General features: G+C 43.8%; 1 protein-coding gene across 6 annotated transcripts in view; it reads left to right on the top strand.

The window, feature by feature from the left end:
* The window catches only part of LOC111968586 (fermitin family homolog 2), a 98671-nt gene extending 74636 nt beyond the window's left edge, over positions 1-24035 (top strand). For 4 of the 6 annotated variants that reach the window (XM_023994269.2, XM_023994266.2, XM_023994268.2 and 1 more), the window contains 10 exons: positions 4466-4573; positions 9047-9181; positions 15153-15202; positions 16385-16509; positions 16656-16762; positions 16902-17126; positions 19689-19709; positions 20516-20640; positions 20872-21013; positions 21374-24035. In XM_023994269.2, coding sequence (XP_023850037.1) covers positions 4466-4573; positions 9047-9181; positions 15153-15202; positions 16385-16509; positions 16656-16762; positions 16902-17126; positions 19689-19709; positions 20516-20640; positions 20872-21013; positions 21374-21547 — 1212 coding nt within the window. In that variant the 3' untranslated portion in view covers positions 21548-24035. The remainder of the gene's footprint in view (positions 1-4465; positions 4574-9046; positions 9182-15152; positions 15203-16384; positions 16510-16655; positions 16763-16901; positions 17127-19688; positions 19710-20515; positions 20641-20871; positions 21014-21373) is intronic. The other 2 variants (XM_023994270.2, XM_023994267.2) reach the window with 1 other exon arrangement.
* Positions 24036-27038: the final 3003 nt, after the last annotated feature.

Below are 27038 nucleotides of genomic sequence, written 5' to 3'. Positions count from 1 at the left end.
AATACTTTACGGAAAAAGCACACCATGCAATAATCTGAGACGGCGCTCAGATATAACAACATTTCTCCGCCATGTCGGAGTCAACAGAAATACGAAATTACATCATAAATTTTCCCTTACCTTTGATCTTCATCAGAATGCACTCCTAGGAATCCTAGTTCCACAATAAATCGTTGTTTTGTTCGATAATGTCCATTACTTATGTCCACGTAGCTACTTTTGCTAGCATGTTTAGTACACATGTCCAAACGCTGGCGCAGATCCAGGCGAACGTCGGACGAAAACTTCAAAAAGTTATATTACAGGTCGAATAAACTTGTCAAACTAAGTAGAGAATCAATCTTCAGGATGTTATCATAAATATTAAATAACGTTCCAACCGGAGAATTCCTTTGTGTCTACAGAAATAATGGAACGCAAGGCGATATCATTTGGAATGCGCGTGACCACGAACAGGCACTCTGCCAGACCACTGACTCATTCCCGTCTCATCTGGCCCCACATCACAGTAGAGGCTTCATTCAACGTTGTACCGACTGTTGACATCTAGTGGAAGGCGTAGGAAGTGCAAACAGATCCATATCTTACTGGGATTTGAATAGGCGATGAGTTGAAAATCGAACAGCCTCAGAATTCTCACTTCCTGTTTGGATTTTTTCTCAGGTTTTTGCCTGCCATATGAGTTCTGTTATACTCACAGACATCATTCAAACAGTTTTAGGACCTTCCGAGTGTTTTCTATCCAATAGTAATAATAATATGCATATATGAGCATCTGGGACAGAGTAGGAGGCAGTTTACTCTGGGCACGCTATTCATCCAAAAGTGAAAATGCTGCCCCCTATCACAAAGAAGTTAAGGTAATTTGTACATGTAGGTAGGGGTGAAGTGACAATGCATAGATATTAAACAGCGAGTAGCAGCAGTGTACAAAACAAATGGAGGGGGGGTCAATGTAAATAGGCCAGTGGCCATTTGATTAATTGTTCCTCAGTCTTATGGCTTGGGGATAGAGTCTGTTAAGGAGCCTTTTGGTCCTAGACTTGGCGCTCCAGTACCGCTTGCCGTGTGGTAGCAGAGAAAAAGGTATATGACCTGGGTGACTGGAGTCTCTGACAATTTTATGGGCTTTCCTCTGACACTGCATATTATATAGGTCCTGGATGGCAGGAAGCTTGGCCCCAGTGATGTACTGGGCCACACACACTACCCTCTGTAGCGCCTTATGGTCAGATGCCGAGCAGTTGCCATTCCAGGCGGTGATGCAACCGGTCAGGATGCTCTCGATGGTGCAGTAAAACTTTTTGAGGATCTGGCTACCCATGCCAAATCTTTTCTGTCTCCTGAGGGGGAAAAGGTTTTGTCGTGCCCTCTTCATGACTGTGTTGGTGTGTTTGGACCATGATAGTACGTTGGTGATGTGGACACCAAGGAACTTGACACTCTCGACCCGCTTCACTTACAGCCCTGTCAATGTTTTGGGGGCCTGTTCGGCCCGCCTTTTCCTGTAGTCCACAATCAGCTCCTTTGTCTTGCTCACACTGAGGGAGAGGTTGTTGTCCTGGCACCACACTGCCATTTCTCTGACCTCCTCCCTATAGGCTGTCTCATCGTTGTCGGTGATCAGGCCTACCACTGTTATCGTCAGCAAACTTAATGATGGTGTTGGAGTCATGTTTGGCTACGCAGTTATGGGTGAACAGGGAGTACAGGAAGGGACTAAGTACACACCCCTGAGGAGCCCCAGTGTTCAGGATCAGGGTGGCAGACGTGTTGTCTACCCTTACCACCTGGGTGCGGCCCATCAGGAAGTCCAGGATCCAGTTGCAGAGGGAGGTGTTTATTCCTAGTGCCCACAAAGCTCATCACTATTCTAAGGACCCTATGGTGTTGAACGCTGAGCTGTAGTCAATGAACAGCATTCTCACATAGGTGAAAATGTCAGTGAAGACACGTGCCAGTTGGTCCGCGCATGCTTTGAGTACACGTCCTGGTAATCAGTCTGACCTCCTCAGCTTCGTGAATGTTGACCTGTTTAAAGGTCTTGCTCACATCGGCTACCGAGAGTGTTATCACTGAGTCATCCAGAACAGCTGGTGCTCTTGTGCATGCTTCAGTCTTACTTGCCTCAAAACGAGCATAAAAGGCATTTAGTTCGTCTGGTAGGCTTGCGTCACTGGGCAGCTTGCATCTGCGTTTACGTTTGTAGTCTGTAATAGTTTTCACGCCCTGCCACACCCGACGAGCGTCAGACCCGGTGTAGTAGGTTTCAATCTTAATCCTGTAATGACGCTTAGCCTGTTTGATGGTTCGTCTGAGCCATAGCGGGATTTCTTATAAGCTTCCGGATTAGTGTCCCGCTCCTTGAAAGCACTCCACAAATCAGGTCTTCATGGTAAAGTAGCCAGACGGACGCCACTCCTCAGTAAAAGGCACATGACAGCCCGCTTGGCGTTAAAAGGCACCTAAAGCAGGAGAAACAAGATTCTCTGGTCTGATGAAACCAAGATTGAACTCTTTGGCCTGAATGCCAAGCGTCACATCTGGGGGAAACATGGCACCATTCCTACGGTGAAGCATGGTGGAGGCAGCATCATGCTGTGAGGATGTTTTTCAGGGGCAGGGACTGGGACACTAGTCAAGATCGAGGGAAAGATGAACGGAGCAAAGCACAGCGAGATCCTTGATGAAAACCTGCTCCAGAGCACTCAGGACCTCAGACTGGGGTGACGGTTCTCCTTCCAACAGGCCAATGACCCTAAGCACACAGCCAAGACAACGCGGGAGTGGCTTCGAGACAAGTCTGAATGTCCCCGAGTGGCCCACCCAGAGCCCGGACTTGAACCTGATCAAACATCTCTGGAGAGACCTGAAAATAGCTGTGCAGCGACGCTCCCCATTTAACCTCGCAGAGCTTGAGAGGATTTGCAGAGAAGAATGGAAGAAACTCCCCAAATACAGGTGTGCCAAGATTGTAGCTTCATACCCAAGAAGACTCAAGGCTGTAATCGCTGCCAAAGGTGTTTCAACAAAGTACTGATTAAAGGGTCTGAATACTTATGTAAATGTGATATTTCATATACAAAAATTGCACACTTCTAAAAATCTGTTTTTGTATTCTTATTATGGGGTATTGTGTGTAGATGGATGAGAGGGGAAAGCGATTTAAATCGATTTTAGAAAAAGGCTGTGGAAAAAGCAAAGGGGTCTGAATACTTAACGAATTCACTGTAAAAAAAAAATAAATGTGACAGGTCGTTAGGTGTAGGCAGGGACAAAAGTAAATATGACTAAATAATTCATCAGGGGGGGTTTTCAACAAATAGACAGGTGTTGTCCTTTCCATGGTAGCCAATTGGCTAACTTTCTATTAAAATGTATTGTAATGAGAATGTATTTATTTTGATATACCAAGTATTCCCACTTCATCGTCGGACCATTTTATTGGTAAATTACACGGTAATGTCAAAGTTTAATTTTTGGGGGAGATACAATACGTAATATTGTACTTATGTTAATTTGGTTTTAATCTAGAGGTTTGAAATGTATCTAGATCCTCTGAGGCTGTGTAGGGATCCAAATTGCGGATTTAAAATTAGAAAATTAATCGTCAGCATACAATGACACCTTTGTTTTTAAGCCCTGCTTTCTAGTCCCTTGATATTATTTTTGGATCTGATATTAATAGCTAACAATTTGATAGCCATAATAAATAGATAAGCCGATAGCGGACAGCCTTGTTTTACTCCTCTTGACAATTTAATACTTTCGGAGAAGTAGCCATTGTTTACTATTTTACACTTGGGCTTACTATACATAACTTTAAACCATTGCATAAGAGATTTTCCAAAATTATAATAGTTCTGGCATTTATATATAAATTCCAGTCATACTTCATCAAAGGCCTTTTCAAAGTCCGCTATGAATACCAGGCCTGGTTTCCCAGATTTTTCATAGGGTTCTATTGTTTCCAGTACTTGTCTTATATTATCTCCAATGTACTGTCCATGTAAAAAAAAATCTGTCTGATAGATGAAAAATATCCGACAATACCGCTTAATTTCTATACGCCATGCATTTTGCTAGGATTTTGGCATCACAACACAAGTGTAAGGTGTCTCCAGTTTTTTTTAGGTTGACTGGATCTTTATATTTACCATCTGGGTCCTGTTTCAGTAATAGAGAAATCATAGCTTCTTGCTGAGTATCTGATAGTCTACAATTGTTTTATAGGAGTGGTTAAAACATGTTAATGCCACATTCAAACATGCACACACACAACTCCCCACCAGCCTACAGCATCTGCAGCTGACAGATTTTGGGGGGTGTGGAGAGGAGGAAGTACCCCTCTGGGCTGTCCTGTTTTCTCAGCTGGACTGTCTCGGAGTGCTTTGTATGTGGATCTGTGCTTGTGCAGAGACAGGCTTGGTGCCAGGGCTAACAGTATTTGTTCTCCCCCCTGCAGTATGATGCCATCCGGGTGAACCAGCTCTATGAGCAGGCCAAGTGGGCCATCCTGCTGGAGGAAATAGAGTGCACCGAGGAGGAGATGATGATGTTTGCTGCCCTGCAGGTGAGACCTGTGTAATGTATGTGTGTCAGTTTGTGTGTTTGTGCGTGCGTATATATTAATTGGCCTGATTGAGGACTGCAGTAGTTATCTTCTCTATGGGCTCACTGCCTGACGAACAGAACACAGAAGAATAACATTTTATTGGTCACATACACATGGTTAGCAGATGTTAATGCGAGTGTAGCGAAATGCTTGTGCTTCTAGTTCCGACAGTGCAGTAATATCTAACAGGTAATCTAACAATTCCACAACTACCTAATACAAACAAATCTAATTAAAGGGATAGAATAAGAATATGTACATATAAATATATGGATGAGGGATGATCGAGCGCCATAGGCAGGATGGTATAGAATACAGTATATACATATGAGATGAGTAATGCAAGATATGTAAACATTATTAAAGTGGCATTATTAAAGTGACTAGTGATCCATTTATTAAAGTGGCCAATGATTTTGAGACTTGTATATAGGCAGCAGCCTCTGTGTCAGTGATGGCTGTTCAACCTCTCTAGGGTACGTGAGACGGTAGTATCCCACCTCTTCAACAGCCAGTGAAACTGCAGGGCGCCAAATTCAAAACAACAGAAATCCCATAATTAGAATTTCTCAAACATACATGTATTTTACATCATTTTAAAGATACACTTGTTGTAAATCCAGCCACAGTGTCCGATTTCAAAAAGGCTTTACGACGAAAGCAAACCAAACGATTGTTAGGTGAGTGCCTATTCACAGAATAACACAGCCATTTTTCCAGCCAAAGAGAGGATTCACAAAAAGCAGAAATATAGATAAAATGAATCACTAACCTTTGATGATCTTCATCAGATGACACTCATAGGACGTCATGTTACACAATACATGTAAGTTTTGTTCGGTAAAGTTCATATTTATATCCAAAAATCTGAGTTTACATTGGCGCGTTACGTTCAGAAGTTCCAAAACATCCTTCTTTTTTTTTTTGCTGAGATTTTGCAGAGAGCCACATCAATTTACAGGAATACTCATAATAAACATTGCTAAAAGATACAACTGTTATGCATGGCATTTTAGATGCACTTCTCCTTAATGCAACCGCTGTGTCAGGTTTCAAAAAAGCTTTACGGAAAAAGCAAACCATGCAATAATCTGAGTCGGCGCTCAGAGCCCAATCAAGACACAAATATATCCGCCATATTGTGCAGTCAACATAAGTCAGAAATAACATCAGAAACATTCACTTACCTTTGATGATCTTCATCAGAATGCACTCCCAGGAATCTCAGTTCCACAATAAATGTTTGTTTAGTTCGATAATGTCCATCATTTATGTCCAAATTCCTCCTTGTTGTTCTAGCGTTCAGTACACTTTCCAAACTCACGACGCGCGGGCAAGTCCAGCGGAAAGTACGGACGAAAAGTTAAAGTTATATTACAGTCCGTAAAAACATGACAAACGAAGTATTGAATCAATCTTTAGGATGTTTTTAACATAATTCTTCAATAATGTTCCAACCGGAGAATTCCTGTGTCTTCAGAAGTGCGATGGAACAGAGCTCGCTCTCACATGAATGCACATGGTCAGCGCATGTTCAGGTCATGGTAGACCTTACTCAATCCCCTCTCATTTGGCCCCACTTCACAGTAGAAGCATCAGACAAGGTTCTAAATCACATATAGTGGAAGCCTTAGGAAGTGCAACATTACCAATATCCCACTATCTTCAATAGGAGCTGAGTTGAAAATCGACCAACCTCAGATTTCCCACTTCCTGGTTGGATTTTTTCTCATGTTTTTGCCTGCCAAATGAGTTATGTTATACTCACAGACAGCATTCAAACAGTTTTAGAAACTTCAGTGTTTTCTATCCAAATCTACTAATAATATGCATATTCTAGCTTTTATGGCTTTGTAGCAGGCCGTTTACTCTGGGCATGCTTTTCATCCGGACGTGAAAATACTGCCCCCTACCCCAAAGAAGTTAACAGTCTGATGGCCTTGAGATAGAAGCTGTTTTTCAGTCTCTAGGTCCCAGCTTTGATGCACCTGTACTGACCTCGCCTTCTGGATGGTTGCGGGGTGAACAGGCAGTGGCTCGGGTGGTTGTTCTTGATCTTTTGGCCTTCCTGTGACATCGGGTGCTGTAGGTGTCCAGGAGGGCAGGTAGTTTGCCCCCGGTGATGCGTTGTGCCGACTGCACCACCCTCTTGAGAGCCTTGCAGTTGTGGGCGGTGCAGTTGCCGTACCAGCCCGACAGGATGCTCTCAATCTTGCATCTGTGAAAGTTTGTGAGGGTTTTAGGTGACAAGCCAAAATCTTCAGCCTCTTGAGGTTGAAGAGGCGCTGTTGCTCCTTCTTCACCACACTGTCTGTGTGGGTGGACTACTTCAGTTTGTCTGTGATGTGTACACCAAGAAACTTAAAACTTTCCACCTTTGCAGCAGTACACAGAAACATGGTCCCCCAGATAACTGTATGCAAGGCTGTATGCTTGCACGGAGCAACTACAATTAAACCAAATGATCCTGTCTGTGACGCCTTGGCTCTAGAAACAACCCATTCCAGACTCCTGCCATTGAAGATGGTTAGACTAGACACGTCACTGATACTTTAGACTTGTTCAAGTGCTGTTCAACCCCATAGTTAACTGCTGAGGAACTATTGATTATGTCACTGCTTCTTTTATACAAGTTGTGTAATATAAGAGGAATAGTGAAGAGCGGGAAGGACAGTGAAGGTATGATTTTGGGGGTGTGGGGATCCGAGTCTCTTGTGTCCCTTTGGGTTGCCCCCTGAGACCAGGGCAGCCCTGCTATTTCCGATCCTCGTAAAGCCTGAGTGACAGGACATGGGGACGCCAGTGTGTCCTCACCCCGACGGGTAATTATAGAGTAGCCATGGCTACTGGACTCACCCCACCGGAGGGATCACTCACTCCAACCCAACCTGTAGTCTCCTACACATTCCTCAATATCCCCAATTACACTGAAAGGTGATACTGTGCTAGGGTCTTCAACAGGTGCCGAGGTGTTTATTAATACACCATTGGTTGTCGGTTTAGTGGTTCATCCCCCCTGAAGAGATACTCAAGATGCTAATCTGCAGTGTGTTTGGATTAGCAGCTAGCATGTCGCTACCTGTCTGTTAGTGCCACTATCTATCGTTATCTCTTGCTGAGTTAATGGTAGCTGTGACAGTCATGGCTAAGGTGTCACTGATGAGATCAGGCAGGAAGAGAAGGGGTGGGTTTTTTACAGTAAGAGTTGAATGGTCGCTGTGTCCAGGGAGCTGCCTATCACCTGGATATGTCCGTGGGGCTAAGTATAGCGATTAGCCTGCCATGTCCAGCACAGTAAACACGACTATTTGGGGGATAAAGGCCCAGGGCATGCCTGCCAGTCAGCCCACTACCTCCAACTCCAACCCTACACATACAAAACACATGCGCTAGAAATACACATGTACGCACCAGAAACACCCTCACACTCACACCCATACCCCCCCCCCTCCCCAAGTGTCAGTAGAGCATTGGCGTCAGAGGTGGAGACATGGAGGGAGAAGCCTTTGTCCTACATTCTAAAACCCTAGCTGGCTATGGCCGCAGAAGTGCAGTGTGTCCTGAAATATGCCTCTTTTCCTTTCCCTCTAACTCTCTCACCCCCACACTGTCTCTAACTCATTCGCTCCCTCTAGGCAGCTGTTCATTCATATCGAGGAGGAGGAGTAGGAGGTGGGGGGGTTGACAGTATAAATACAGTTTGTCAACAAGTTGTATTTAGTGTTGTTGAGGCATAGGCTTCGTGCCACTGGGGGGGTAGACCAGACCAGAACCTGGTGAGACTGGCTCTATGTTGGTCCAGAGGATAGTGTGAATGAATGGCCAGGCAAGGCCAGAGACTCGTCCCAATATAACAAACAGGATTCTGACCAGACTAGATGGTATTTCCATTGTGAATCAATGCAGAAATGTTGCACGCGATGTCCCAAGTCTGCACTACTCACATGTGCTCCTAGTAAAGACACATTTACAGTCACTAATTTCACCTACTAAATAATCCCCCCCCCCCCCCCCCAAAGCCACTCTCTGTCACAGACATGGTTTCTACACACTGGATGCATAAACTGTCCATTGTCTATGAATTCTTTACTCACTTCAAAGAATTCAAAGTAATTATTGTTAATGAACAGTTAGTGCCTCATGGTACTCACTTCTACAAAACCCAAAGAAACTCAGAAGTATTTATTGGACAACCAGGTATGTTTGTCTGTTTTTACTACTTTACCACTTCATATGCTATGAAAGGGACGAGGCAATCACTACTAATGTACACAGAAACGGAAGCCAGTGGAGCAAACCAGAAAAGTTACATTACCAGTAATGACATTCACAATATCAAACAGGAGACTGGTGTTGACACATTATTCACTGTCATGGCATATAGTGTAAAGGACTGTTGGCTAAACATTTAGTCCTTTCTCTCTCCCCCAGTACCACATCAACAAGCTGTCCATCATGTCGTCAGACAACCACATGAACAACAGTGAGAAGGAGGTGGACGAGGTGGACGCTGCCCTGTCAGACCTGGAGATCACCCTGGAGGGAGGCAAGACCTCCAACACCCTGGTACTACACCTTAATGTCCTATACTAACCCCAACCCTAACTCTGTCAGACCTGGAGATCACCCTGGTACTACACCTTACTGTCCTATACTAACCCCAACCCTAACCCTGCCAGACCTGGAGATCACCCTGGTACTACACCTTACTGTCCTATACTAACCCCAACCCTAACCCTGTCAGACCTGGAGATCACCCTGGTACTACACCTTACTGTCCTATACTAACTCCAACCGTAACCCTGTCAGACCTGGATATCACCCTGGAGGGAGGCAAGACCTCCAATACACTGGTACAACTACTGCACTTTACCGTAAAACACACTAGTTATGCAATTTACTGTACTTTACCTCACTGCTACTCTAGTGGTACATTCAATTAGAGCAAATGTTATTGGGCACATCCAGAGTGGCATATTATGGTTGAATCGGAATGTTAAACTCAAATCTCTCTACCATCATATTTATGCCAATATGACACCAATGTAGATGAAAATTTGCAAATCAACTTGATTTGAGGAACACAACACACTCCCGTCATAATCCATCCGGCCGTTACCGAGAACCACTATACTGGATTGTTGACATGGTCGTGTTAGTATTACGGTTGTCAGAATTTTTTTTCCCAAACCTAGCTCAAATTCCAGATCAGAAGGTCAGAATAAAACGAGGCTACAGCGTCCATATGGTGACCATTAGACTTACATCCATTTAGGCTGAATAAGTTAATAGGCACAACATGCACATTTCTGCCCAATAAAAATCTATGTTCTACCTTTTTTTCTGACAATTAATTTCTTACAATGCTAATATTTTTTTGCCAAATCTCAAAGTTCTAAACCCAGGGCTGCGGTCCAAACACTTAGAAGACACCCTCGTTCACTTACCCTCACCTTATGCCCTTGGGGGAATCGCCATTGCCATCTTGGAGGGTGGTCCAAATGATTTGACAAGCAAGGGAAGTTTGCATCGTAAGTCCCTCAGCCCTCGTTTTTAGTCGGCTTTGCGAGTGAACAATTATGTTCACTCCGGGGCCTGAAGCTCCCTAGAATTCAATTTGCAACGATTGTACATCCGCTAAGGAAAGTCTGCGAAAACTTAAAAACAACATCAATGGAGAAGTCAACATACAAGTGTAAGTAAAAACAAATGCAAATAAGTTAGAAATTGTGCCACTAATGCACATGACGGCATAAACACGTCCCGTAAATGTTATAATTTTTTTTTTATCTTTTGGAAATTGTATAAATAAAACATTTTCCTTCAGAAGTTCCAGCTAGGCAGGGTAACGTTATTTAATTTGATAGCTATCATACAGTAGGCGTATATTAATAATAATATATTTAAAAGACATGCACTCATAATTGACGTAGCGCATATAAAGCACACAAGCTACCGGTGGCTGACAACACAATCGTCACAGGATGAACAAGTGACTAATTTCTGGCCAAAATAATTCCTTCCTCCCTTGCCCTGCAAGTGTATACTCGTCAGACGTCATGATACGTCATCAGAAGTGTCCACAAAATTTGAGGGCTATGAGTGGCTTTGGACCGCAGCCCGGGTAGAGCAACTTGACTAGTAGAAAGCTAGCAGCTGTAGCTAGTTAGCTAGCTTACACCGGTTGGATGAGAAGCAAAAGGAAGGTAGCTAGGTATATTTTGCTATGGAGGGTTTTTCATATGGCTGAAATCACCTGTGTAAACTGCTGACCTGGAAACGTGGATATCCATTTAAATAGTGTTAAGTTGAAGTACAGTGGGGAGAACAAGTATTTGATACACTGCCGATTTTGCAGGTTTTCCTACTTACAAAGCATGTAGAGGTCTGTATTTTTTATCATAGGTACATTTCAACTGTGAGAGACGGAATCTAAAACAAAAATCCAGAAAATCACATTGTATGATTTTTAAGTAATTAATTAGCATTTTATTGCATGACATGCGTATTTGATCACCTACCAACCAGTAAGAATTCCYGCTCTCACAGACCTGTTAGTTTTTCTTTAAGAAGCCCTCCTGTTCTCCACTCATTACCTGTATTAACTGCACCTGTTTGAACTCGTTACCTGTATAAAAGACACCTGTCCACACACTCAATCAAACAGACTCCAACCTCTCCACAATGGCCAAGACCAGAGAGCTGTGTAAGGACATCAAGGGTAAAAATTGTAGACCTGCACAAGGCTGGGATGGGCTACAGGACAATAGGCAAGCAGCTTGGTGAGAAGGCAACAACTGTTGGCGCAATTATTAGAAAATGGAAGCTGTTCAAGATGACGGTCAATCACCCTCGGTCTGGGGCTCCATGCAAGATCTCACCTCGTGGGGCATCAATGATCATGAGGAAGGTGAGGGATCAGCCCAGAACTCCCTTCAATGACCTGAAGGGAGCTGGGACCACAGTCTCAAAGAAAACCATTAGTAACCCCTACGCGTCATGGACTCAAATCCTGCAGCGCACGCAAGGTCCCCTGCTCAAGCCAGCGCATGTCCAGGCCCGTCTGAAGTTTGCCAATGACCATCTGGATGATCCAGAGGAGGAATGGGAGAAGGTCATGTGGTCTGATGAGACAAAAATAGAGCTTTTTGGTCAAAACTCCACTCGTGTGTTTGGAGGAAGAAGAAGGATGAGTACAACCAAGAACACCATTTAACCGTGAAGCATGGAGGTGGAAACATCATTCTTTGGGGATGCTTTTCTGCAAAGGGGACAGGACGACTGCACGTATTGAGGGGAGGATGGATGGGGCCATGTATCGTGAGATCTTGGCCAACAACCTCTTCCCTCAGTAAGAGCATTGAAGATGGGTCGTGGCTGGGTCTTCCAGCATGACAACGACCCAAAACACAGCCAGGGCAACTAAGGAGTGGCTCCGTAAGAAGCATCTCAAGGTCCTGGAGTGGCCTAGCCAGTCTCCAGACCTGAACCCAATAGAAAATCTTTGGAGGGAGCTGAAAGTCCGTATTGCCCAGTGACAGCCCCGAAACCTGAAGGATCTGGAGAAGGTCTGTATGGAGGAGTGGGCCAAAATCCCTGCTGCAGTGTGTGCAAACTGGTCAAGAACTACAGGAAACGTATGATCTCTGTAATTGCAAACAAAGGTTTCTGTACCAAATATTAAGTTCTGCTTTTTCTGATGTATCAAATACTTATGTCATGCAATAAAATGCAAATTAATTACTTAAAAAATATCACAATGTGATTTTCTGGATTTTTTAGATTCCGTCTCTCACAGTTGAAGTGTACCTATGATAAAATTACAGACCTCGACATGCTTTGTAAGTAGGAAGACCTGCAAAATCGGCAGTGTAACAAATATTGTTCTCCCCACTGTATCTATAACAGGGTCCGTAGCGTAACGGTTGGCGTCACTGCCCTGGGATTTGAAGGTCCCGGGTTCGCCTACCGGAGGGGATATTTTGACCATTCTCTTTCGTGTAATAGATTTTGACACCCTCCTTTCCAAAACACACACACCGTCAGATGCACTCCATCCCTACAGTACAAATGAACACAATAAATTGCACAGGTTGTAAACGTTTCTCCTTTTCTGGCGCCACTTTCATTTGAGAAGCTAAGAAATTTGTCAAGCTGGCCCGGGTGGAGCTGAAAATGACTCGCACATCTTAAGCTTATTGTACACTATCAGTAGTTTATTTTTTATTTTTATTTTACCGTTATTTTACCAGGTAAGTTGACTGAGACACGTTCTCATTTGCAGCAACGACCTGGGGAATAGTTAACGGAGAGGAGGGGGATGAATGAGCCAATTGTAAACTGGGGATTATGGTGACCGTGATGGTTGAGGGCCAGATTGGGAATTTAGGCAGGAACGGGGTTAACACCCCTACTCTTACGATAAGTGCCATGGGATCTTTAATGACCTCAGAGAGTCAGGACACCCGTTTAACGTCCCATCCGAAAGACGGCACCCTACACAGAGCAGTGTCCCCAATCACTGCCCTGGGGCATTGGGATCTTTGTTTAGACCAGAGGAAAGAGTGCCTCCTACTGGCCCTCCAACACCACTTCCAGCAGCACCTGGTCTCCCATCCAGGGACTGACCAGGACCAGTAGTACTTATTTAAAAGCAGTCTATGTTCTCTTACAAATGAGTACTCCCATCTGTTTTCATATTTATACTGCCATTTATAAATGTGGGAATGTGTGCTCTTTTACTGCTGTTGGACAGCTGTGTACAGCATTACTAAGAGCATTTGTAGCTGAAGGATTTAGCGCCCCAATCCAATGTCAGATTTGTAAATATGTGTTCTTAAAAGTGTTTTGTACTTGTCTATTGACTTTTGTATTTTACAGGTGTTTCTCAGCAGTTTGCCACAGTGTTTGTATCAGGAGTTACCAAGATTGCTATTGACAAGCCACAGGGTTATGCAGGCTTTTTTGTTCAAGCCCCGTGCTACCACACCTGATTTTACTACTCCGCTGTTGATCAAGACCTCAGCTGTTCATCGAGACCTTGAATAGTACAGTCAGGTGTGGTAGAACTGGGCTTGAACAATAAATCCTGCATAACCCTGTAGCTCTTAAAGAGCAATTATGGCCATCCCTGAACTATATCTGATGAATATACGATTGTACATTGTATATTTTGTAATAACTCACTATTGTTTACAGGTAATGTAGTATCCTACTAGGCCTTTCTTCAGTACACTTTAAAGTACATTTTCATGTTAATAGGTACATGTTGATTATTTTGTATTTTCCAGCAGCTTTCTCATTTTTCTTGTTACAAGAGATCAGTGAAAAATTATTCAGTTTACACCATATATTGGCTTAAATGGGTTTCTGGTTTTTCGCTTTCCTCTGGAAAATCAGCTGTTAATATAAAATAAATACTAATAACTACATTATTTCAGTTGCCATTTGTCATTATTGTGTACTTTTATTGCTATGTTTTGCTGTATTATAATGTTGTAAAATAGTGTTATATAAGCACCTTCTGGTGTAAAAACCATGGCAATTAGTCAGGCTGTTTGAGAAGGTTTGAATTCTAAGCAACCTGCCTACACATTGTTTGTAGTACAATAGACCAGCATAGCTACTATAGTACATTAGGTCAAAGCTGTGTGCTGGAAAACCTTAGAGCATCGGTGAAGTACGCATTGTGGTGCACATTTCCTTTTTTGGCTTCAGACCAATGCCTACTCTCACTTAAAAAAAATTTTTTTAGTTTGACTGGGCTCTGGGTGAGAACTTCACTGCAAGGCAAAAAGCTACTTCAGAAGGTGTATGTTCTAATGATGTATATAAAGACTAGAATGCTGATGCTATGTGTTGGTCAGTGAGAGGCTTTAAAGCCACCGGTCGGCCATATTGGCACTCCCCAGTAATAGCGGTCCTCCACAAGAATGAATGGAATTCTACAGTATTTCAAATAAATATTTAAAGGACAAAATTACGTGTATTTAAGTATTTTGTTTTTGTAGTGGGGACAGTAACATTAACACTTTCTAACAATTATACTTTAAGGAGAATGTTATATATTTGATTATTTATATGTTTAGCTCACATAATATATTTTAAAAGTATGCATTAGGTGTCTGTAATAGAATAAACGTGGTAAAAACACTTTTAAACATTAAGACATTTCTATAGCTTCCAAAGGTGGGGAAGTGTGAAGATGGAGGTACAGTGGCTTAAAAACAGCACCCCCTGTCAGTTATCTAGTGTATATATATAAATTATTGGTAAATTCTGTATGGGTAGTGGGTATCGCATGATTTGGCCATCGTTAAAACTGTCTGCCCCAACCAACAAGTTTATACAGCTTATCTGAGGAAGTTGAAGCTTGATTACCTAACTGTTTTCTTTTATATGCAACTCTGAGCGATGACATTGCAAACATAGAAAGTCAAACTTGAGGTCATTGTTAAAGTTGTGCTTTATAATCCTGTCCTTGTCCTTTCTCAATAATAACCATTCAACCAGCACTAAACATGTTTCTTCCTCTCAGGGTGATATCACATCCATTCCTGAACTGGCTGACTACGTCAAAGTCTTCAAGTAAGTTCAACAACTGCTTCAGTGGTAGAAGTTGTCTTTAATCACAGATCTAGGATCAGTGTATCATCCTGAAATCCATTAGGGGGAAATTCTAAACTGACCTTAGATCAGTGGCAAAGAGCCAACTAGCCAGTTCCTCCTAACTCTCCAGACTGCCTCCGTTGATTCATTTTAGCCCTTTCTTGATGTTTGCTAATGACTGGCCATGCGCCTTTAAAGAAGGCATTGTCCCTGGGATGTTAAATCTAATACTATGGGAGCAGGAAACAAGGTTTGGGCCTAAATTGGAGAGCTGTTGTCTGTTCAGTATCAAACTTGGCTGTATGGATTGGGTTTGTGGGCTGGCTTGTTCCCAGGACCAGCTTATTGGTGGGGCTCAGGATGTATCAAAAACACTGATTACTGCAGTGATTCGGGTTTACGTTAGGACTAGGACCAGTTATAATGGTCCTCTTCAGTTGGTAGAGCATGGCCCTTGTAACACCGGGATAGTGGGTTCGACTCAAGAGACCACCCATAAATAAAATCTATGCACGCATGACTTAGTTGCTTTGGACAAAAGCATCTGCTAAATGGCATATGTTATATTGTTATTATATTATAGGCTCTAACTAGGGCACAAAGCAATATCTTTTACATAGCTAGGCGCCCAAAGTTTTTCCTGGTCAGGTGGTGAGTAAAACCCCTGGCCCTAGTCATAAAAGCCTTTTGGCCACAGGCCCGTGTTGACAAGCAGGTAGCTCTTGCAGCTTTAATAATGTTGTAAAAATATAAGCTGTAGACTATTACTGAGAGGTATTTCCACATGAATATGTATGAACTTTCCAATTTGTAAGTCGCTCTGGATAAGAGCGTCTGCTAAATGACTTAAATGTAAATGTAAATGTAATTGTCCTCCATTAAAACTCATGTCCAACGTTGGCTCCTCTCCCATTCATGCTACTGACTCCGTTATGGACCACAGAAGGAGGCTGAGAAGGCTCTCGCTGTCTCTTTCTCTCGTCTTTTTTTCTGTTAGATTTGGCCCCTCTGAAGTGGAAAAAAGTACCCCCTTTTTTATGTGGCGTGACGGCTCCTCTTGGTGTCTGGGGTTGGGTTAGCGTTGCTAAGCTATGTGTTTTGTGATTCAAGCAGAACTGACTACCCCCCTGTCGCTCTTTTTCTCTCCTATGTGTTTTCCAGGCCAAAGAAACTGACACTGAAAGGCTACAAGCAGTACTGGTGCACGTTCAAGGACATCACAATTTCCTGCTACAAGAGCAAAGAGGAGGCTCATGGGACACCCTCTCTCCAAATGAATCTAAGAGGTACTAGTACACACACACACACACACACACTAAAGAATTCAACAGTTCCTTTACAACCTGAGTCTGTGTGATCCCCAATGGTGTGTGATGGATGGTTTTGACCACCTACCGCCCCCTTCCTCTCTGAACTGTTCGTGTTTTTGTAGGTTGCGAGGTGACACCAGATGTCAACATCTCCGCTCAGAAATTTAACATCAAGTTGCTTATCCCGGTAGCTGACGGCATGAACGAGATCTGGCTGCGGTGTGACGCTGTGAGTACGGCTCTTTGGCCCCCCGCAGGCAGACCTCCCCCCAGGGGAAACACTGATACTGTAAATGCAGTCCATATAGTCATCTTATAATCATAACCACCATCCTTCTCTCTGTCTACTCCCTCCCCTCCCCATGCAGGAGAAGCAGTATGCCCACTGGATGGCAGCGTGCCGCCTGGCCTCTAAGGGGAAGACAATGGCAGACAGCTCCTACAATCTGGAGGTCCACAACATTCTGTCCTTCCTCAAGATGCAGCACATGAACCCTGACCCCCAGTTCATTGCGGAGCCAGCCGTCACCAACGACATCAACTCTGAGTGCCTGGTGTCTCCGCGCTACCTGAAGAAGTACAAGAACAAGCAGGTAACTGAAATAACCAGTGTCTGTGTGGAGAGGAGACCCCATTTATGTAGCCTACAGCTGAATGGCCAAGGATTCAAATATGCATGCAGGTGGATACATACACTGCGAGTGAACAGACAAAGCTATGGCAGCAGAAAGCAACCCTGGCGAGATAATGGGGAAATAATTGTTCCAGGGGGAGTTTGTTGTGTATCCCCTCCCCGATGCACCCCAGCTGGGCGCCTCCTGGCGTCTGGGTTGTCCTGCACAGGAATGCAACCTCCCTCCCTCTTTCGCTCCCTCCTTCCCTCTAAGGGGAACCCAGGACAGCGGACCATGCACTCAGCAGTCTAAAAGGGAGGATTACCACAAGTGAAGCTCAAAGGCGATCTCCTTACTCTAAACTAGCTACCTTCCCTCGTCTCCTTTCTGTCATTATAACTGAAAGGTGACTAGCAAGGAAGCTAGTTGACTGGATAGAGGTCCACCATGTTAATTTCACACATCCATGCCCTGCCAGATCTGTGCTCAAGAAGGAAAGGAGAAGAGGAAAATAATATAATACTGAAGACTATTGAGAGACGCAGCCAGAGAAATCCAGACAACCTAAAGGAGTTGTCTCACTAAGAACTCGGAGGCAAACCACCAAAAGCCAAACAATGATGAGATGTCACATTTATGCATTAGATGAACTTGTTTAAGGGGCAGTATAATTGTGCTCTGTACTTAGCAAATTCCCATGTAAATAACAGGCTGATGTATATACTGTACATTAGACATGCAGAGCACATGCCTCCACAGATGGGTGGGGGAGTGGCCTTCCCTCGCTTACTCACTCAATGAGGTTCTGATTAAGCTGTATAGGAAAAGTGGGAAGTTATTTTGGTGTGGGTGTGTGTTTCGGTGGTTAAGTGATGACTCCATACTAGTCTGGGTTTGGACTGTAACCATAGCTTCAGCCTGGCGTGTTACTGGGTCGTCTAGGAAAAGAGCATGGGGAAAGACCACTCCTGATGTGTGAGGGAGGAGGGGGAGAGCTCTTCAAACAGGAAATGTCTATCCTGAGTGGACATCCTGAAAACAGTCATTACTGTGTCCACTGAATCACATTGAAATTGTATTTTTGTTCTAAAAAAAGGAATGAGAAAGAGCCAAACTTGTTTATTTGGCATTGCTGCCTATAAACAGGATAGGTGTGTGAGTGTGTGTAGTGTGATGGGCCTTCTACTCAGATCTCATTCAAATTCTCACCCCTCCTAGCCTCTTTACCCAGGCCTGCGGGGCAGTCTGTCTGTATGGGGCTGTGGTTCTGGCCCATCTCCAGTCTCTGTCTCAGTGTGAGGCTCTGAGCTCTAACCCAACCGAGCCTAGCTAGGCAAGCAAGGGATGGACCAAAGGCACCTCATGAAACACTCCTTTCATCTCTGGCTGGACAGGGCTACTGGTGGTGGGATTAGCAAGGGAAGTTTTGAAGAGCATTGTGTGCTTTTTGAGAATTTGTTCTGTAGTTTTTGTGTGTGTTTGGGAGGGGAGTTTCAAGACATGAGTTCTGCCTGGGAATGCAGAATGGGAAGCTAGGCTGAGAAAAGCCACTGTCAGTCAGTCAGCTAGTTGTGCTGTGGGAGAGATGTTTTCAGTGTACTGCCTCTCCCCCCCAAACTGGACTTCCTCTTCTCACCCCCCCCCCCCCCCCCCCCTCCCCTCCCCTCCCCATGGGACTTCGTGCTCTAATCCCAGCAGATACGCACAGGAATTTATAGATTGCCGAGTGTTGGGCTAGATGGTTTCTTAACTTCCTAGCCAAACATACAATTTTACATAAGAGAAAGCAAACTGGGGAGGCCAAATAACAAACCCCAGGATATTGCTAGTTAACCAAATCCAGAGAGCTGTAGCTCTCTATACTACAGCTGTGTGATGCCTTGGTATGTATTACCACCTGGTGGACATAATGGGAATTGCATACACAAGGCTGCTGGCCTGCCCTACAGTACTCAAGCTAGTTAAGTGTAAAATAAAACCTTCAACAACTATCACCCAGGTCTTTCAAGAAATAATTACTCCAATTAAATGTTTCAAACCTGTAAATCAATTAAATCAGTTTGTAATCGTTTGTGTCCAGATAACTAAACCCTCTGCTTGCCCTGACAGATACTGTACTGTGACTGCTGCTGCTTTCTCTCCACATGGAGACTGCTGCATGATCCTACAGACTCAACTCTCCTGTTCACTTGCCCTGTTCTGATTCAGATTCTGCTGCTTTCTCTCCACATGGAGACTGCTGCATGATCCTACAGACCTCAACTCTGCTGTTCATTTACCCTGTTCTGATTCAGATTCTGCTGCTTTCTCTCCACATGGAGACTGCTGCATGATCCTACAGACTCAACTCTCCTGTTCATTTACCCTGTTCTGATTCAGATTCTGCTGCTTTGTTTTGGAGCTATTTTCTTTGCTCCATGGCCTTGTTCTCACCTGCTTGTTTTTCTTTCTTCTTTCTATCTTCCTTTCTTTCTTTCTGTTTTCCCACTACCTCCCCTCCTTTTGCACTCTTCTTCCATCCCTGCCTCCCTCCCTCTTCAGCCAGGCTATATCAGGGACCTGGTAAGTGGAAATGGCTTTGTCTTGGGGTCGTGGTTGATTTACCATAGTAGTAGTTGTTTAACAGTCTCAATAGCTAGTTTGTTTCACCTTTAGTCTTAGGAAACCTGAAACTTCCCAGTCCAAGTGTGATTGCTAATTGAGTTTTGTTCAAGCCTCATTTCCTCTCATTTCTCCTTCAACTACTAACACACCCTGAATGGGATAGTAAGATGGTAAAGTGGTGAGTCTGTCCTGAAGACCCAGGTCAGCATCTGTCCTACTCCTCATCCCACTGACTCATACGCCATGGGTTTGGGCTGCTCTCCTTCGAACTCAACTTTAGGGCTGTAAAGAACCACACTTGCGCCGGGGCGGGGAGGCACTTCATGGGCCATTAGACTTAGACTGACCTCTGGGGATCTCAACTGTTGGTTCATACTTTAGTTCGGTGATCTTGTGTGCCTTCCTATATTTACGGGGAGGTGTCTTTGGGTTTGGGGGTTTATAGCGTGGTTTTAGTGTGGTGAGGGTGGGGCCATGTGTGCACAGTAGGCCAATGTCTGTGTCTAGGGCAGGGCAGGGCTGTTCAATTCAGGTCCTGGAGGGCTGAAAAACATATTTTTTTTGTTTCTACCTGGTAGTCAATTGCACCCTACCTGGTGTCCCATGTCTGAATTAGTCCCTTATTAAAAAGGGAGGATGAAAACCAGAAGTGTTTCAGCCCTCCAGGACCAACATTGAACAGCCCTGGTCTGGGGTTTGGTTTCAGAGTGGAGGTGGTGTTGGTGTGTCACGTGTTCAACAGCCTTTCGATATGTGTTAATCAGATTTCGGCCCGGATCCTGGAGGCACACCAGAACGTGGCCCAGATGAGTCTGATCGAGGCCAAGATGCGCTTCATCCAGGCGTGGCAGTCCCTGCCCGAGTTTGGCATCACTCACTTCCTGGCCAAGTGAGTCCCTCTCTCTTCTTCCTCATACAGAAAATAACAGACATTTTCCCAAGTCTGTGTTTCTCTGTCTGCCTCTCTCGGTGTCTTTGTGTTTTTGGACTTGTTGTTTTATGGCTAACAGAAATGTTTTTGTCAGATACAAAGTTGCATGGTTGAAATCCAATAAGCATATTACTTCCAAGAACCACATCCCAAGCAGTGAGCTCACTTGGAATTCTCTGTCATTCCCAGATTCCAGGGCGGGAAGCGGGATGAGCTGATCGGCATCACCTACAACCGTTTGATCCGGATGGACGCCAACACCGGAGACGCCATCAAGACTTGGAGGTTCGCCAACATGAAGCAGTGGAACGTCAACTGGGAGATCAAGATGGTACAAATTTCAGCTTTTAAACCAGGAAAAAAACAGTTTGAGACAACGTATTCAATACTCTAAACAGAGTCACCGTCAGTTTGTTTTCGCTTTATCATCTTAACATGGCATTTCACATGTAAATCTTTCACATCTTTACTAAATGAATTGTCAGTAAAGTCCTATGGTTTTGACTGTGTGGTCCCGTGTGGCTCAGTTGGTAGAGCATGGCGCTTGCAACGCCAGGGTTGTGGGTTCATTCCCCACGGGGGGACCAGGATGAATATGTATGAACTTTCCAATTTGTAAGTCGCTCTGGATAAGAGCGTCTGCTAAATGACTTAAATGTAAAAAAATGTAAATGATCACCCTGTGCCCTAGGTGACGGTGGAGTTTGCAGATGAGCCCAGCCTGGCCTTCATCTGTGCGGAGGTAGACTGTAAGGTGGTACATGAGTTCATCGGAGGCTACATCTTCTTGTCCACGCGCGCCAAGGACCAGAACGAGTCTCTGGATGAGGAGATGTTCTACAAGCTGACCAGCGGCTGGGTCTGAGTCTGACTACCCTGTGCCAGGGGTCAGAGGTCAAGAGGGGAGGGAGGGTGGGGACTAGATCTTATGAGTTTATTTTATTTGTTATATATTTTTGATGGTTTTATTTTGGAACTGTGCTAAAGAGACCCACACGGCCGCCCACTATCGTTATTGCTGTTAAGAAGCTGACACCCTTTATTTTTTGTTGTGTTAATGCTGACAAAGGTATTTGTAAACACTAATATTTTGCGCAATGCTGCAGCCCAGATGATCTCTGAACTCCAAACCCTGCCTGTGGCTCCCCCATCCCTCTCCAATGCACAGGGGACATCGTCTACTTCCTCAAGCAGCGATCACAAAGCTACGTCCATGAGAAAGTATCACATGTCAGGAGACCTCTCCCTCACAAAGACTCTTTCTAAATTCCCCCCCCCCCCACTCCGACTCACCTGAAGGAACTGATCAAATTGGCCCGTCAGCTACTCCACTACGTCGTCATCGTAATCCGACCAGACCACAAAATCACGTATCAGTGTTAATGAAGAATCACATTATTTATTTATCCCTGTTTTGTTTTCCTGTTTTAATTTGGCATTTTAGTAAGATGTGGTGCTCTACTTAGTTTTTGAAGTGGCCTGTGGTTTGCCTCACATGCTACTCCTGTGATATGATACTCTGTCTAATTTATGCTGCGGAGTGCCACTTCACTCTCACGTATTGTATAAATATAGGCAGTAGCAATCACCAAAGTAAGAGTATCGGCGAAACGGCGACACACTTTTACTTCCTCGGCAGAGACAGGAAGTGGAAGTGGGGTAATTTCCTTCCGTCATTAATGAAAGGCTGAGGAGAACGCATAGCTCATGGAGATACTTGGGCACCGTGTCCTCTCCACCCAATGAAGGAGTTTCACTTGATCTAACTAGTCCATATGAAGTCACGTGTAAGCACTTCTCCAGTGTACATATGATCCCTGAATAAGCTGTAGTAGTTAAATTAATTTGTTTTGTTTTTTTTACAGTGTTTTCTTTGTCTGAGCATACCTCCAGTGGCAGTTTCCTCTCCCCTGTGTTCAGTAGTGTGCTTTAAGAGTTGAAACAAGCCTTGGTGCACACCTACAGTAGTGCTTTCCTGTTGTCTGCATTAGTTAGTGTGACAGCAAAACAGGTTCTGAATATACACAGAGCTCAACCAGGGTGAATGTCCTACAATGTGTTCTGTAAACACCTGAATAACCATGCCTAGTTCTTACAGCTAAAATATGTCAGTGTGGTGCTTGATCATCTAGAAGGGGTCACTGAAGGATACTCTGTTTGAGAAGTTATTTTTATGGTTATCTTGTTGACAAGTTCTGAGGTAATTACTAAAAATGCGAATGTGTATGTTATTGTCATGGAACATGTGGTGCCATGGCTTGTTGGCCAAATGATGTGGCTCAGGTACATGCTGCTAGCCACATAGGGTTGTCAGATGCCCACAGCATGTAGGAAAGGCCTCAGCTCTGCCTTGAGACTCAGACCCTTGCCATTGCATTGTGCATGTATAGTACAGCTGGAGGGATATTACCAATAATAACAGTGGTCCCAAGTGCAGCCTCCTCTTTACGTTATCGGCATTCATTATCTTACACCGTATAGTATTATTATTATTCAGTACCATTTTCATTGTTACGCACCAGCAATAGGTCACCAAGTTTGAAGAATGAATTATGCAAAGTCCGGATTTCTTTTTTCCTCGGTATGAAGGAACATTAAATGAAGTATTCGTTTTTTGTAACTTATGTAAAAACACAGGTTGAATTGAATTGTACAGTTGTTCTTTTGTTGCTGCTTTTTTTCTTGTTTTTTTTTGGAAGTGTATTTTTGTTTCCAGATAAGAGGGGAGCCATTGGTCAACATTGTGTAGTATGAAGATTTGTGCCTGCCAATGTTACGGTCTTATTGAGTTTTTAACATGATCTATATATGAAGATAACACTAGTCTCAAACTCCAGGTTGGTAGAAAGTTCATGAAGACTTGTCTCACACTACATATTATTATTATTACTCAGAAACATTGATAAAAGGGCTTTTCAATGTACTTTTTTCTTGTTGCCTCCTATAATCAGAATTACATTGCTAATTTCTGTTCTTGCCTTTTTTTGGCACTGAATGCGCTCTAGCTCTGTAAAATTTCACCAATGACACCTCCCTAGGCTATCAAACTCTTACTCTGTTCAGTGCCTTTAAAAAATATATATCACTTAATTTTCAGAGTTGATCACCATTGTAGCTTTTCTTTGAACAATGTTTTTGGTATGAAGGAGACCCTTTTAGTTGAGATAGAACCTAGTGTTTGAGACAAACGAGCGTAAATGAACTGAAGAGAAGGAAGCTTAGCCTATTTTTTTCCTACTATAACGTTGTTTTTTTGTTTGCCTCCAATGTCCAGAGCAGCAGTGCATGGCCTGCTGTTTTCAGACTGCAAAGAAATGCATTTATTTTAAAAAATAAAAATACTTTTTATTTAAGGTTTGAGTTATAATATTATATTCCTACTTATTCAAACATCGAGGAAGTGATGATCGCAGATTACTGGGGACCAGAAATCATTCAGGATACCGCTTTAAAGCTACAGTATGTAATTTTCTGTATCTGCAACAATCGAAATTTGGGTGATTCTACCCTGTCTCCACCAGAGGGCAGTACGTAACCACCCCATCTTCCACCCACTGCTGCAGTCACGTCATATCCAGGACTGGATCCAAACTTCTCTAAAGGTCACTCACTGTTCTTAAAGCGGCTTCCAATGTTATCTGGCATCCGTCAGAAACAGAGTGGCAGATTGATGGGGAGTTAAAATGAGCTCAGAGTGTTACCAACCGTCTTCGTTTACAGGCTTTTGGCGCCCGATCCCTGTCCCGCCACGGCAACCGTCCGTCTGTCACCTGTGGAGCAGCTATGGTGTGGAGGTGGAGGTGCCATGATGATGGCACTCAGGCCACCTGGTGGCTGCAGTGTCTTGGCATCCTGTAGGGTGAGGTGGGGTGTGATTCAGACAGGTGACAGAGGTGCGGGTGGTGGGGGGATGCTCAGGAGGTGTGTCATAGGTGTAGACGGTTGGATTTATTCTGTCTCTTTGGATATACATATGTGATCGTAGCTACATTATCTGAGAGAAAATGTTAACATACACATCACAGTGCAGTTTCGAAAACAAAATGGGTAGCATAGTCTAGTCATGTTCATGGAATCGCAGAGACGTCTGAGCATGTAGGATTATTTATGGTGACATTCAGTATCCCTCTGTGTGAATAGAACTAAGTGCTTGTCTACTCGTCTCCACCCTCAGTCCTGTCCTGAGGTCAGATGAGGTGTTACTGGTGTAGCTCTGGGTACAATGAAATCTACAGGAACATCCTGCCCTTCAAAAAGATGTCAATGACAGAATCGGGATAAAACGAGGCATTCTTCTGCAGTAGCATTTACACAGTAAAGTACTATTCGAAGCACCCTTATTTTTTATCAGGGGTAGTGGTTCAGACATGTATATCTGCATGGAGGATGTCACTCAACCAACTAAAGCTGTGTGTGTATCCTCAGTGTGCTTTTGTGTCAGTACCTCATCTCACAGCCAGCCGCATCCTTTCCCCACGTTCCCTTCCCTGGGTCTTCTCCAGAGGGAATATTCCCATTGTGTGTGATGCTGAATGGGAAGTGGGGAAGTGCCTGTCCTCAACCAGTCGCCACTCCACCTAGTGTCACATAATTCCTATGACCTCATGGTACAACAGGGTGACGTCCACCAAGATAGGAGCAGAAGGAGTAGAACTCTTCAAAGAAAATCCACTCCGTTGAGTTTGAATAGAATTACATTGAGTTTCAACTGATTTAATTAAATGACACACATTAGACACGGAGGGTATCTGACACCACCTGTAACTACTGAAGTGCCAGCTGTCTTCCACAGTTAATTTCTAAGAAGCATATTTCCTCGTCTTCCTCATACCTAGTTAATGGAACTGAGGGTTGATTCATTTTAACTTGATTGGTTGAATGAGGATTTTTATTTGTTAGGGGGGGTGCAACTCAATATTAGGAAGGTGTTCCTAATGTTTGGTATACTGTGTGTGTGTGTGTGCGCACACATTCATCCTCATCGAGAGTGATGTTTAAAATGTGTGCACTGCTTACATTTCCTCATGACTGCATCAAAAGGCCAACTATTTGGCAGGCGACTCTATACTCCCAGTCTATCGGAAAAGTGAATGTTACACATTGGAATAGTGTAATGCCGTCCAGGAAAGCAGACCATAATAGGCAATAAACCAATGGGAAATTACAAACAGACATTCTCTGGAGCTGGATATTAATTTATTTCAGGACTAATGCATCTTCCCATACTGGGGAAACATGTTTGTCTTTGTGTTCAGATGCTGCCTTAGTAAATAGAGTGATTGCTTTCTGGAGAATGGATGTATTATGTCCATCTTGTAGTATTTCTCCTTGCCTGTAGAGGGTACTGATTTCCACTGAGGTGCTATGGGGTGCACATGATTAAAGTACATCAGTGCACGCACATCAAATCCTGTCAAGTCAATCATTAAACACTTAACTTGTACTGAACTTCCTCAGCCTTGTTTGATTAGAAAGGACCATTGTTACGCACCAATGTACAGATGTCAGTGATGGACCTGTTGGCTGGGGCCAGGGCATGCGCCTTAAGTGTGAAGCTTGTACGTCATAAAGACTTAGATCATGTGCCAAAGGGTGTTCTCTCTGATGAGGTCACATGGTAAGATGGTGTTTATAGAGATGAGCTGTGTCTGTAATGGGAGCCAACAAAGTTTGTATAATTTGCGGCAAGTCGTTACTTTCACACAGACATGCACACTGGTGAACACCCCTCTACACACTCCCAAAGGATATTGCAAAAACTTTTCTTTGGATCAAATTCTAACTAAATATCACAAAATAATCACATTTTAAATATCATTTCCCAAGTCAAATCTGCATCTTGGTAAACATTTTATAATCTCTCTAGTTGTGTTTACAGTCAGAACCTCTCAAGGTATAATCCTCTCTCCCAGGGCAGGTTGCAGCTTCAGGCATTCTGACTCAAAATTGGCTCATTTGCATTACCGTCGCCCCCGAAAGCCTCTTTAATTCAGTACAATCTTGTTTCTCACACGAGCTAATGCAGTCTGGAGCATTGACCTTATTTCAGAACATAGGAAACGGGTGTGACGATCAACAATGAGAGTCAGGCCATGCAGGTCCCAGCACCCCTAAGGGGTTTGTGGGGTTTGGAGCTGTGCTCCATTGACATAGGCCTACATTACATGTTGTGTAAGAGCTGTAAAAAACAACATCAATCTCAACACTAAACCACTGAGAACGGTAGCCAAGGGAGGAATAAAAATGTATGCAAATGAATTACGTACAGTAGCCTATTTCGTTATGTTTGGAAGAAACAGCCATGTTGTCAGAGACGTCTCAGCGAGATCTCTCTTAATTGTGTGTTGCCAAATGAC

The sequence above is a fragment of the Salvelinus sp. IW2-2015 genome, linkage group LG9 (genome assembly GCF_002910315.2).
Source record: "Salvelinus sp. IW2-2015 linkage group LG9, ASM291031v2, whole genome shotgun sequence".
NCBI lineage: Eukaryota > Metazoa > Chordata > Actinopteri > Salmoniformes > Salmonidae > Salvelinus > Salvelinus sp. IW2-2015.
The sequence above is the reverse complement of the archived record's forward strand: the minus strand, read 5'-3'. Positions and strand labels throughout refer to the sequence as shown.